Consider the following 13,404-nt stretch of genomic DNA (forward strand, 5'->3'; position numbering starts at 1 on the left):
CAAGGTCACACAGGTAATAAATGGTGGAATGGAAATTTGAACCAATCAGGCAAGCTCCAGAGTCCATGTTCTTTCCAGCATACCAATGTGTTATAATAGAATACAAACACCCTGTGATCATGGATTGGGTCCATTTATTCTTTAATTATGCTTGGCATGGGAATCTGGACCCATAGGGTTTCAAACAAATGCATGATGACTACTTGAGGGACTGATTCTTCTCTAAACTCAGACAGAATGGCTGGATAGGTGGCCTGAGTGGGTGGCTAAGCCCAACACTAAATGCCACCTTATTCCAGGCAGAGGCTCCAGAATAATTCTAAGATTCCTGGAGCACCTCACGCTGAGAACACCCTGTGGCCGGTTGGCTAAATCTCAGTGGAAGTTTAGAAGAGCCCCCTTTTCCCAGGTTTTTATTGGGGTGAAGTTAGGATTACAGCTATCTCTACTGTTAGAACGGAAGGAGAAAACTGGCACAGAGAGGAGGAGTTTGTTTTGTTTTGTTTTTAGAGAAAAAGGAACTTTTTTTCTCTGATGGGTTTAGGTGCCTGCACTCTGTTGAGACCCAGAAGCATGACCTGGATTCCCTTGGAAACTTCTGCTGAATCTTGCAGTCTCCCTGGGGAGGAATGTGGGGGAACTTCAGCCTTGTGTTGCTTTCTTACCCGTGTTGTCTTGCAGGCCGAAGAGTGTAATGAAGACATTGGCATCTGTGCCTGCATTCTTCTTGTCCCCGGTCTTTATGGTCACTGAGAACGTGGTAGATTTATCTGCCAGGAGGGGCACGTAAAGCATGAGCTGTAGATTTTTCCTCCCAGGAAGGGAGGGGCAGGACGGCGCCGGCTCTAGGAGGACTTCCTAGGTTCACCCTACCTGGCTCCATCTATCCAGTCCTGCCTCTGTCCCTTCCATCCTGTTCCCTGTGAGCCCTGTGATGAGTAATGAGCATGTTTCTGTGTTCACTTTGGCCATTTCTATGAATCACTGTACTTGCAGTATGTATGTTCTGCAGTCATCCCTAGACTGGAACTTTCCAGAGGGTAGAGATGAAGCTCCCCTGCCTCTAGCTCACACAGTAAGCCCTCAATCAATAGAGTTGATGGGATGGTTAGGAGAGACTTGGGGGGCTACAACCTGCCATCTCTAGCCTGGGAAGAGTTTTAGGGATGTGAGCTTCAGGGGAGGGAGCCCCAGCATGATAGAACACTTCAAGACTATTGTCCATTATTTCCCTTGACAAAAATCCATTAAGTGACTATAATGTGCCAGAGGACAGGACAAAAGCTGAATCTATTCCATTCCATCCCTGAAAACAGCTCTGTCCTAAGCCATGTGCTTCATACCTGGCCTTGTGCTTGACATATGGGAATATGCTCCCCTTACCTCCCCATTCTCACCACGGATGAATGAGAGGGCTGTGCAGATAGATTGTCAGAGGAGGAGGGGCCTAGGGCCCACAAGGGAGGGAGGGAAGATGGAGACCCAGGGTGGGGACAGGCAGAGGGGAAGGGTGCTAGAGAGAAGAAATTAGCTCTAGTTTAGGAAACCTTTCTGCTCAAGGGCCAGGTTGTCGAGGGGGTTGTTGTCACCACCGCCACCCTCCTCATCTGCGCTTGGTGGCAGCACATACGACTCGTCCACTGGCAGTAGCTCCCTGGACAGCTGCCCATCATCCTCCTCCACAGCCAGCCAGCGTTGGCATGGAAAGTAATACCTATGGGAGATGGGGGGAGGGAAAAGTTGGGAATGTCCTCTGGGGAAGTCTCTTGCAGAAACAGTCATGGGCTGAGAACAGAGGCCCTCCGAGGGGCTCGAGCCCTTGTCTGCCCTCACAGCATTGCCCGCCTATCCTACCCCTGTCTGGGGTCACCTCATTGTCACTGGTCTGAGGGAGAGAACAAACATGGGGACATTGTCTACAGACATTCCTTTGAGAATGGCTGTGTGACATGTCTGAAGATTTGCGGACACTCAATCAGAGTTGCAGTAGATGGAAATATCCAGAAAGAGAGGGACTTATAGGCACCCTTCCATCCCTTTCTGGACTTAACCTGTTAGCCAGAGCTACTTTAGCAGAGAGGGTTATACACACTGGGAGCTTGATACATAAGTGCTGAGTCAGTAAATTTTAATGGAATGAACCAATTGTGCTTTTGGAAGGTACAAAGAGTGTGACTGAGAAGCTGGCAAGGGAGACACCTGGGGCCATGGTGGGATGGAAGTCCCAGCTGGACTCCACAGTGGCCCCCACAACTCCCCAGGGCCAGACCGTCCAGGTATAAACCTGGGCTCTGTCACTAATTGTTACGTAATCTTGAGCAAGTTTCTTTACCTCTCTGTGCTAGGGTTGTCAGATTTAGCCAATAGAGTTACAGAACCTCAGTTAAGTTTGAATTTTAAGTAAAAAAATAAACAATGTTTTAGGGATATTCTAGCCAATATTTGTGACGGACTTAAACATTATTCATTGCTCATCTAACATTCTAATGTAACTGGCCATTCTGTATTTTATCTGGCAACCCTGCTCTGGTACCTTATGTTACTATTTTATAAAATAAGCAGAGTATTGCCTATTTCCTAGATCATTGCAGGGATTACATGAATTAAACTTTTAAAGTACTTGTTAAAAATGTCTGGCTCAAAGGAGGCTCTTAGTAAGAATTTGCTATTATCATGGCTGTTGTTCCCGTCTCTTTTATCCTTCCCATCTAATGCTTGTGCTCTCTGGAGGCTGTGGCTTGAGAAGCTCTCCTCCGGCCCCTAAATTCCCAGAACAACTCAAAGAGAGAATGAAACCTATTTCTACGTTGAGGCCATTTGGCCCCGTGTATGCCTCTTCCCTACCCTGCCCTGATGCATAAGGGCCACTCAGGGAATGAACCAAAATCTAGAGAGTGGGGGCACTTCAGGCTGAGGGGCTCATCTTTGGTTGATCCCCACATTCTCCTACAGTCCTCACTGCCTCCAAATGCCAAAATGTCAGAGGAGCAGAACCAGAGAGCAAGACCTTTATCCATGGGCTTGGAAGGAGTGGGGAGGGGGAGATTTAGTACTGACAGACATGGACTTAAAAGGCAAGAGAAGCCCACCCTGGGGTGATAGAAATTAAACTGACATTCAATTAGTGTTTAAGTGAAAATGCCTAGTGTTCTCCTTCTTAGCCTTTAAATGTATGAATGGGAAAGTTAAAATTTTATTCAATCAGATAACTTATGAATAATAGGCTATAGTTCTAAATCATGGCCAATTAAGGAAGACAGACAGAAATAAAGAAAGAGGTGGGGTCAGGACATAGGCAGAGACAATGAGTATAGAAAATTGGCAGAGGACGAGGACCCAGGGAGAGACACACACAAAGAAAGAGTCAGGAAGATTATTTAGGGAGAGAAGAAAGTCAGAGACAGAAAGGAAAGGGGACATGCCCTCTCACGGGCACCGAGAGCAAATGCATGTGGACAATCAGGGTCTGGCTTATCACCGAGAGAAAGAACCATGCTGAGTCTATTCTGGAGTCAGACATAGTACAAGGCCCTCACACACATTTTCTCATGGTATGGATGAAAGACCTGAGGGTAAGTGGCATAAAGTGACTTTCCCAATCCCACACGATAAAGAGTGAAAGAGAAAGGACTCAAATCTAAATCACCTGCGTCCCAGACCATCTCAGTTCCACTCTGCCTTTGAAGAGATCTGAGCTGGCTATTAAGCCCCAGTACTTAGCATGGCATGTCTTTGCTGAATTAACAAATGAATCGATACATTAATCATCATTTATATTCATGAGTTAATTTAGTAGTATTTATGATATGCTTCTTGTGTACCAGGCACTCTTCTAGGTTCTGGGGAGAATGTGGCAATAAACAAAACAGGCAAAGTCATTACCTCCACAGAACTTAACATGTTACTTATGGGAGAAGAACAATGAGAAAATATACCAGTTTGTTGTAGGTCAGAGGACATGTGATACAGAAAAAAATAATCAGAGAAAGAAGCATAAAGGGGAAGGGGGCCCCAGTAAGTTGGTGACATCCTGGCAGATGTGTGAGTGAGCCACCAGGGAAGGGAGTGCCAGGGAGGAGGGACAGCAAATGAAAAGTCCCTGGGGTGGGACCACGTATGATTCTGATCCTGTTTCTTCTGAACTTCTATAATTTGTTATCTATCTCCCAAAGCACGCTTTGCTCAGAGTTGCTCTTGCCTGAAGATTATTGAAGCCAGCTCATCCCAGAGCCCTTACTGACTTCTATTTCAATAGCAAAGGAAACAGAGAAGGGTGAACTAGCAACACTAACAGAACAGGAAGGGGAGGGAACAGGAGGAGATGAGGGAAGGGTGGAGGAAGAAAGAAAAAAGAAAGAGGGAGGGGAAAGAGAGAAGAGTAATGAAGATTCTATTCACAAGAGCAATAAAATATAATATACCTGGGCATACACTTAACAAGAATGTGTAGCAGTTATGTGCAGAAAATGATAAAGCATTACTGAGATACATAAAGGAACAGTAGGATAAATGGAAAATGATACCATGGGTAGCACTTATTCTAAATATGCAGCTCTCCACACACACGTTCAGGGGTACAACAATCAAAATTCCAAGAGGATTTTTTTTTTTTCAAATCACTAACTATCTTGATTTGAAAACAGAAAGAATAGCTAATATTTTTAATAATGAAAGAAGACAAATACTGACAGACATTAAAACAGGTTAGAAACTACAATAATTTTTAAATTGGTGGGCTGGCTGACAAATGTCAACCCAATGGCACAGAATAGCTGACCCTGACAGAGCTGGACGCTTGCGGTTTGTACGTATCCCCACAGGTCTGCGGCAGTTCTTCCTTTCAAAGCTTGAATGCCTTAGATTTTCAGAACACCTTGAGAAGTAAACTAGGATGACACCTTTAAGCCCATTTAACAGGAAAGGGAAAAAAAAAGACATAAAGCTGAGGCGACTTGTCCAGGATGACCTGATGAGTCTCTGGCAGAAGACAGACCTCAGCTCAAGACCCTGGTTCCCAGCCAGTGGGTTGTTCTATAGCCCTTGTGCCCCATCAAAACAACCTCATAGGAAACCATGACATTGGCTATCTGTGAGCTGTGTCTGGGTGTCCCCTGGGGTCAGTGGGGCAGGGTGGGGTGGGAGATGAGGGTGCCCTTTCACCCTCTGTCCTGCACAGAAAAAAGTCCAGCTAAAGGGCATGCTCCAAGAGACATCAGGCTGTTAGCCAAGAAGTTGATTTGACCCCAGAAATGTTTATTTATAGGGTGCCCACTAAATTCCAGGCACTGGCAGGCCTGAAGCAGCCAGACCCCATTCAGGATCTCGAGGGGCCTTCTGTCCTCTCTATTGCCTTGGCCCTCTTGCACCCAAGGGAAAATGTGGCCTAATGGTGGAAAGCATGCCAGATTCAACATGGATGGCCTGGAGTTCTGGTCCTGGCTATGGCATTGACTAGCTTGGGGGCAGTGGCTTTGCTTCCCTGGGGCCTGGGTCCTTCCCCTGTGGGAAGACAGAACAGTCCCCTTCCAACGTGCTCACGTGGTGATTGCTGTCAGCCTCCAGCAGGGGCCAGGAAGCCAAACACCTGTTTATGTGCATCCCACAAGCTGAAGTGTGGGTTTTATATTTTTAAATGGTTGGAAAGAGAATCTAAAGAAAGATAATATTTTATGATGTGAAAATTACATGACATTCAAATTTAAGTGTCCATAAATAAGGTTTTATCAGGACATCACCATGCCCAATCACTTAGGTGGCATCTATGGCTGCTTTTGTGCCACGCCAAAGCTGTTCATACAGAGACCACATGCCTGAAAAAAACAAAACGTACTACGGGGCCTTTACAGGAAAAGTTCCCTAATTCCTGGCATAGAACATTGAAATATTGTGCTGGAAATTGCTTTACACATGGAAGGATGTACGGGCAAGCTAAGGAGATGAGGAAAGGGTGGCTGCCACGGAAGGCCTGGCAGGGACCAGAAGCCCCCTCTCTGAACTCACAGGCCTCAAGGGCTTCTGATTGAATGAGCTACCAGACTATTGCCTTTTGGGGTGAGCAGCTCCGGGGGTTGCCCAGGAAGAGGAAAGGGAGAGAGGCACTCTCCACACAGCCCACTATGTGGGCCAAATCCACCAAGGCCAAGAAGATGACACAGCCACCCACCCTCACCTTTGGATGTCACCCAGCACACCCTCACCCTCAGATGTCACCTAGTCCACCCTCATCTCAGTCTTCTCCCATGGCTGGCTTAGTGGCAGCAGCCTCCCTCAGAGCAGAACCGGCCCTCCCTCCCCTCTGGCCACTTACGTGGTCTCATTGTTCATGTCGGTGATGTCTATTCGGTCCAGAAACCAGCCTGCTCTGTTGCCTGAGTTGTCATGGCGAATCCGAATCTTGGCCAGAGGCCCCAGGTCAATGGCATAGATGGTGAAGGTGTCTGTCTGGGAAGGGACAGAGTGGCACTCAGAGGGGCCAGACCCACACTCACACTTTGCCAGCAGCTCTACCCTCCCACAGATTCAAGCCCTCCAGCTAGAGGCCCACTGTGAGACCCAAAGCAACTGGGGATGGAGATGATGGAAAATGTCACTTTTTCCATCTGGTGTTTGGTCTGCAAGACTATTTTCTTACTTGCCCCTGTCAGGAAGTCTTCTAACTATCACTGTGTCCAGGAAGGTGGTGAGAGGAGAGGGCAGGGAAGGTGACCCTGAGAGGGAGGCAGAGGAGAAGACAGGCTCGCAGGAGACTGCATTCGTGCTGTATGTGCTGGGGGTGCACTGAGACCCTGTGTGTGATTTCCCTCAATCACAGATTTGTACAAAGTACCTGCTCTGAACCAGTCCAAATCCAAAGTGACAGAGATGGAAGACTTGGACTTGCTTCCCACATCAGGAGGAATATGAAGTAAGAACAATACTGTGTGTGTGCACAAAACTGCTGTGTGTGCAGAGACACCAGGACCACATAAGCCAACAGGGTCTTCTTGGCTCTATAACTTTTTTGACTCTTAATTTTGAAAAAGATTTCATATCTACAGAAAATTTGCAGACAATGAAAGTCTGTACACCTTCACTTGCATTACTTGCAATATGTGCTTTATCACTCTATCTCTTGCACTCTCCTCACTCTTTCTGCTTTTTTCAGAATCATTTGAAGGTAAGTGGAAGATACCACGAACCTTCACCTCTAAATGGTTCAGCTTGGCATTCCTAAGAACGCGGACATTCTCCTATAACCACAGCACAACAATTCAACTCGGGAAGCTTAACATGGACACAGTGCTATTGCCTAAGAGTCCTTATTTATGTTTCATCGATCTTACCAAGTAAGTCATGCTCTAGAAATCTTTTCCTATGCAGGAAGATCGTGGCTATACTTTTTAAAGGAAGGCACTGAAATGCAGAAATAACCCGTGACACTCAAGTCATGGAAGGGAATGTTTAAAGAAAAACCAGGGTGCCCCTGAGATAATCAAGCAATGAGCCCAGAGGTATTTTGATGAACTTGGTTCATTTTTTGTTTGTTTGTTTCTGTGTTAATCAGAAAACCTGGCTTTGGAATAGAGGCAGGAATGGGAAGGGTGAGGTAGGGGACCATCTTCTAGATGGGGAATATTGTAAAATTTTGAAGGACATAAAGGACAAGGATGACAGCTTTGCTTTTCACACTTTTCCCACTCCACCGGGAGGAGGGTGGTGCATGCATTTCCTTCCTGGCTTCTCACTGCCCACCTCTCATAGCCCCACTCACCCCCATACACTAAATCAGTCTCATCCGCTCAATTATCCGCTAGGCTCAGCACTGACCCTGGCTCTGCTGGAAGACTCACTGTCATCACCTGGCCTCCCTCACTTTTACTTCCACGTCTGAGCTCCTGTAGCCTCATCTTCTAAGAACATCTTGCACTGTGATCTTTATCCATCTATGCCATGCTCATCTGCCATAGTTTAAGCTGCCCTTTCCCACCAAGTATTCCCCAAGGTGCCATTTCACAGTGATCATCATTTCTCCTTGACGCCCTGTTGCTCCTATGGGTCAGCTAGCCTGTGGGCTCTGGTCCTGGAACCCCACCTGTACTTTTCTCCTAACCTCACCATAGAGCACTGGTGCTTATGGAAGAGGTGCTGCCATAAAATCTGGGGAGATCTGACAGTGCACGCTGCCTGGTACACTGCGTACCAGGGGACTGCTGTGGGGATCCTCACAGAGCGTCACACTCCATGGCACCCACCCAGGGGCCAGACACCCAGTCCTACCTGCCCCTGCTCGAACTTGTTGGATTTGTCTGACTTCTTCAGGGGCCGTTCACCCGTGTCTCCATACTCCTCGCCATAGATGGTCAGGTAGACGTTAGCGTCAGTGCCAGCCTTGGGCACGTTCCCAGTGATCACCTGGACCTCATAGGTGTTGGCTAGAGATAGAAAAACACAGAGTTGAGGACACCAGGGCCTTGGGGTGAGCCCGAGGCACAGCCTCTCAGATCTAGCCAGATGCTGGGAGCAGGACAGATACACATCTGCACTAACCTAGGAGTGAAACTACCCCTCTTCCTGACCCAGACGCCTTCACCAAGAAACCAAGGGCGACATTTGGCTTCAGCATGGCCTCACACCCCCACAGTCTTAACTAGTTCTGCCAGGGCTCCTGCCAAAGTTACTGATTCCTCCTGAGAGCGTCAGGACAAGGACTGTGGTTAACTCCAAACGGAGCCGTCGGAGGTGGCATTGCAGACAGGTCAGGAGCGCTGTTTGGGAACCACAAGGGTGCCCACCTACTTGGCCTCCATGTGAGGGGGATCTAGGCACCCCTGCCCCCCACCAGCCCTCTTTAGGGGAACCATCCGAACCCTCCTTGGTCTTACGCTCAGGACCCGGCTGGCCAGCCGGCACCAGCTCCACGACAAGTTCATTGTCCTCCTTGCCCCGGGCCAGCCAGCGGTGGGCTTCAAACTTGTACTGCTCAATCACCTCCTGCATCCCGGGCCCAAACTCCTCCTCTTCCTCCTCCTCCTCGGTCTCCTCCTCCTCCTCTTCTGAGGAGGACTCTTCTGATGAGGACTCCTCCTCCCCCTCCCCCTCGTCCTCCTGGTCGCTGCCCTTCCTGCTCTTCTTCTTCCTCTGCAGCTTGGCCTTCAGCCGCTCCTTCCTCAGCAGCTGCCGCAGCTTGTCCTTCTCCTTCTTCTTGCGGGCCTCCTCTTCGGGTGTGAGCTCCACCTCCTGCACCACTAGCTGCCGCAGCCACACGGTGTCCACGAACCAGCTGGGCCCGAAGCCCTCGCCCGTGTGCCCGAGCCGAATCTTGTAGATCTCACCTACGTCGGCCGCCTCCAGCTGTGCAAAGGGCAGAGGCTGGGGCAGAGCCTGGCTTGGGACATGCGGGCCAAGGGGCACTCACAGGTGTCCACCAGCTTCCTTTCTCCTGCCATGCCCAGCCTGGTTCCCCTGGCCTGGCCCCCCGTGCCTCCAAATTTATTTCTTCCCAATTGCTATGTGGTCCAGCTGTCTCCCCGTTTCTCTCTTTCTCTCAAATACACACACACACACATACTCATTCCTATTTTTCCTATTTCTTTCTATCCACTCGCCCAATTCCCTTCTCTGGCCTGCCTTTACTCTCTCCTCTATCCCTAACTGAAAACTACCCATTCCGAGTCCTGTGCTGTAATATCTTTTCTCCCTTTTGTGCCTGTGTCTTCTCTCCAAAATTTGTCAGTATTAAGCATGAATAACTTTTGTAATAAACATTAATAAAAGTGTTCTTTTTAAAAAACAAAAATGTCACCCATGGCCCCCGAAGCCCAGGCGACTTCTGAATACATGGCCACAGCCTGACTGGCTGCCCCTACCCAAAGGGCTCAGGGGCCCAGGGTGTAGCTCTGGTCCTGGACTGGCCTGGGTGCCCTCTTCCTCCTTACAGCAGCTCTCTGCCCCTCAACTGTGAGTTTCCTAAAGGTGGAGACTATCATTTTTCATCTCAGCACAGCACATGACTGGCTCAAGGGGCAGTATTGATGGATTCCTCAGCCCTAGATGGAGTGGCCACTCTATAGCCCCACACTCTGAGGAAGGACCCATATTGAGGTGAAGCCAACCCCGGCTCCCACAGACCTCAGTGGAGGGCTCCTTTAGGGATCCCAGTGCAAAGGAGCCCCTGCCTGGGTGTTTGATGCTTCTCCAAGCCTGGTCCCACCACTTCTCTCACATGAGTGCTAGGGCTGTCCCATGAGTTGCACAGTGTCCCACAGTTCAAGCCCAGACTTAGGTGAGAACTCAGACCTTTTGATTCCTGCTTAAGAATCCACAACACAGCCAATTCACTGGTGAGAAAATTACTACCCAGGATGGAGTGCAGGGCCCCCCAGAAAGCAGAATTCATCCTTCTCAGCTACTTAAAGGATAGGCACTGGACCTGGTAAGGGACTCCTTTGGCACATCAGTGCACTCTTCAGAATTTCCAGGTCATGGCACTCTTGCAACCAAGCTCTCCAAGGAGGCCTGCTGGCCACCCTCGCACCTGCCTGCTTGGCCGGGCCTACATCTACCCCATCCCAGCAGGTGGCATGCAGAAGATTTCTGTAACTGAGCACAGCTCTCCCAGTACATTTCCTGACATTGACTCTTTTGATCATTACAGAGACTATGAAGCCAGCTGGCCAGGCATCACAAAGCTGAGTTTTAAAGGATGAGGAAGTAAAACCTTCCCTTCCACCTCAGTGCATGAGGGCATTTGACTCAATGAAGCTCCCTCCAGCTCTGATATCCCCAACATATGCAACCCTGGCCCAGGTCCCAGTTCAGCTAAGACCTTCTCCTTTGAGCCCTGGGTAAGGATTCTGCCAAAGACCAAGGTGCTTGTGGCCCATAGACAAACATAGAGCACCCAGCATGAACATGCTCCCTGCAAACACATGCACTCACACATCCTTGGGTCCACCATAAAACATTTGTTGTGTCCGCCTCCCAAGGAAGGGGCACCACTCTTGAATCCTCCTTTCCTGCCAAAAATATGCTCACATTCTCATCACTTTTTTCCTCCTATTCAAAGATTTACAAAGGAAGAGGAGGCCTGGGACAGTCCGAACACAAACATAAAACTCTAGGAGATGGAAGATCAGGGACACAAGCTGGGAGTGGGTAGAGGACTCTAGGCCCTAATATCATCTTTTGCTAAATGAAAATAATCCACTTCAGTGCTTCTCAGGATTGGCAGCACATTAGTATCACTGGAAGAGCTTCTAAAAGTATACTTAAAAAATAGATCTCAGGGAAGAGATTAAAGATGGCGGCCGAGTAACAGCTTCCCTGCAACTGGGAACAGCGAGTCTGGGGAGACAAGACTCCAGGCATCTCTGGCCAGTGGGATCTGCCTATAATCATCCCTTTGAGGATACAGGGAGCCAGCAAGGGACTTCTGGACCCCAAGAGAAGGAAAAAAACAGTGGAAAACTGGCAAGTGGTTGTGTGTGTTCGATCGACCTAATCACGCCGGCAACCGTAAGTACAAGCAGCAGTGAGACTGTAAACTGGAAAGGCCTTACCTGTGAACTGTTTCAGTGTTCTTGGACTTGGCACTCAGTTGAACTGCCTTGGGGAGAGCTTGAGCAGGAGTGTGGAGAACTTAGGGCATTGTCTGGGGCCCCAGACTGAGCCACTGAGCTGGGCACAGGAAGCCATTGTGAAAGAACTGCCCCAGCAAGCTCTGCCCTCAGAGTGTTAGAGCAAGGATTGGGCGGGTCAACGTAACCTACTGACTGAGCAGCCTAAAGGTGGGGAATGAGCTGCCTTACAGCCTTAATCCTTAGGGGCAGAGTGAGACGGTTTTGGCACACTGGAGCCTTGGGCTGTTGCCCTGGGTAGAGTGCCGTGACGTCACAGCTCATAGCAATCTCAAACGCCTGGGCTTGGTGCCACCCAGACCTCCATAAGAGCTGTGCAGTGACCCCCAACCGGTGAACCGCACCCACCGGGCCTCTGCATTCCCTGACCAGGAACTGTGGGAGCCACGCAACCCTGCGTCCTCCTCCTGTGTCCTCCCAGCTTCCACACTAGCCCGTTCATCTGGACAGGGACTCCGGTAGCTGTGTGCCCTTTAGAACTCTCCCTGCCTCTGCGCAGAGCTCTTCTCCTGGCCAGAGACTGCTGGAGCCTTGGGCTCTCTGTGTCAAAGTCACTGGGTGCCTGGCACTCCCAGAACCGTGCGCACCACCCCCAGCCCTGTTGCTGGATCCGGGTGTGTCACAAACCAGAGCTGCTTTCACAACCAGAACTCCCTAGCTAGAGCAGCTGCAGAGGAACTACACAGGGTCACTCCCTACAAATATCCAGCAACAATAGAGTGATCCTGCTGGGGTCTAATCTTGGAGAGATACCTCCCCAACTCTGAGGACAGCCAGAGGCAATAGTGAAAAACAATCATGAGGCAAAATCAACAGAAAAACTCTGGAAATATGAATAATCAGAGTAGATCAACTCCCCCAAGGATCAACGGGGCAGAAACAGCACAAGACCCCATGCACAAACAAATAGCTGAGATGTCAGAAATTGAATTCAGGATCTGGATAGCAAATAAGATCGAATTAGAATTCCAAAAGTTATCTCAAGAATTCAACGGATTCAAAGACCAAATGACCAAAGATTTCGACACATTGAGACAAGAAGTTGCATCCTTCAAAGATCTGAGAAACACAGTAGAATCCCTCAGTAACAAAATGGAGAAAGCAGAAGAAAGGATTTCTGACATTGAAGACAAAGCTTTCAAATGCTCCCAAACCCTCAAAGAAGAAGAGAAATGAAGAGCAAAAACAGACCACTCTCTCAGAGAGCTCTCAGATAATTTGAAGAAAACCAATATTTGTCTTATAGGGATCCCCGAAAGTGACGAAGTGGCTTCACAAGGCACAGAGTCTCTTCTCCATGAGATTATGAAGAACTTTCCAGACATGCCAAGAGATTCCAAAATTCAGATAGCAGACAGTTTCAGAACTCCAGCATGACTCAACCCAAATAAGACATCCCCCAGACACATCATAATCAATTTCACTAAAGTTAATATGAAGGAGAAAATTCTGAAAACTGCCAGACGAAAGAAAACCATTACCTACAAGGGGAAGAATATCAGAATAACTGCAGATCTCTCTGCTGAAACCTTTCAAGCTAGAAGAGGATGGTCATTGACTTTTAATCTCCTAAAACAAAATAACTTTCAACCCAGGATCCTGTACCCAGTTTGGCCAAACCTTTGGCCAAACTGAGCTTCATTTATGACAGAGAAATTAAATACTTCAACGACATTCACATGCTGAAGAAATTTGCCACAACTAAACCACCTCTCCAGGACATTCTTAGACCTATCCTCCATAAAGACCAGCGTAATTCTCCACCACAAAAGTAAACCCACCCAAAAAA

The 13,404-nt window shown here is 48.5% G+C and overlaps 1 protein-coding gene across 1 annotated transcript in view; it reads right to left on the reverse strand.

The window, feature by feature from the left end:
* Positions 1-1,533: 1,533 nt before the first annotated feature.
* The window catches only part of LOC128571793 (lipoxygenase homology domain-containing protein 1-like), a 55,516-nt gene continuing 43,645 nt past the window's right edge, over positions 1,534-13,404 (reverse strand). The window contains exons 8-11 of the mRNA XM_053571493.1: positions 8,862-9,330; positions 8,257-8,411; positions 6,308-6,441; positions 1,534-1,714 (exon numbers count right to left, since the gene is read on the reverse strand). Of these exons, the coding sequence (XP_053427468.1) occupies positions 1,534-1,714; positions 6,308-6,441; positions 8,257-8,411; positions 8,862-9,330 (939 nt within the window). The remainder of the gene's footprint in view (positions 1,715-6,307; positions 6,442-8,256; positions 8,412-8,861; positions 9,331-13,404) is intronic.

Source organism: Nycticebus coucang, chromosome 19 (genome assembly GCF_027406575.1).
Source record: "Nycticebus coucang isolate mNycCou1 chromosome 19, mNycCou1.pri, whole genome shotgun sequence".
Lineage (NCBI taxonomy): Eukaryota > Metazoa > Chordata > Mammalia > Primates > Lorisidae > Nycticebus > Nycticebus coucang.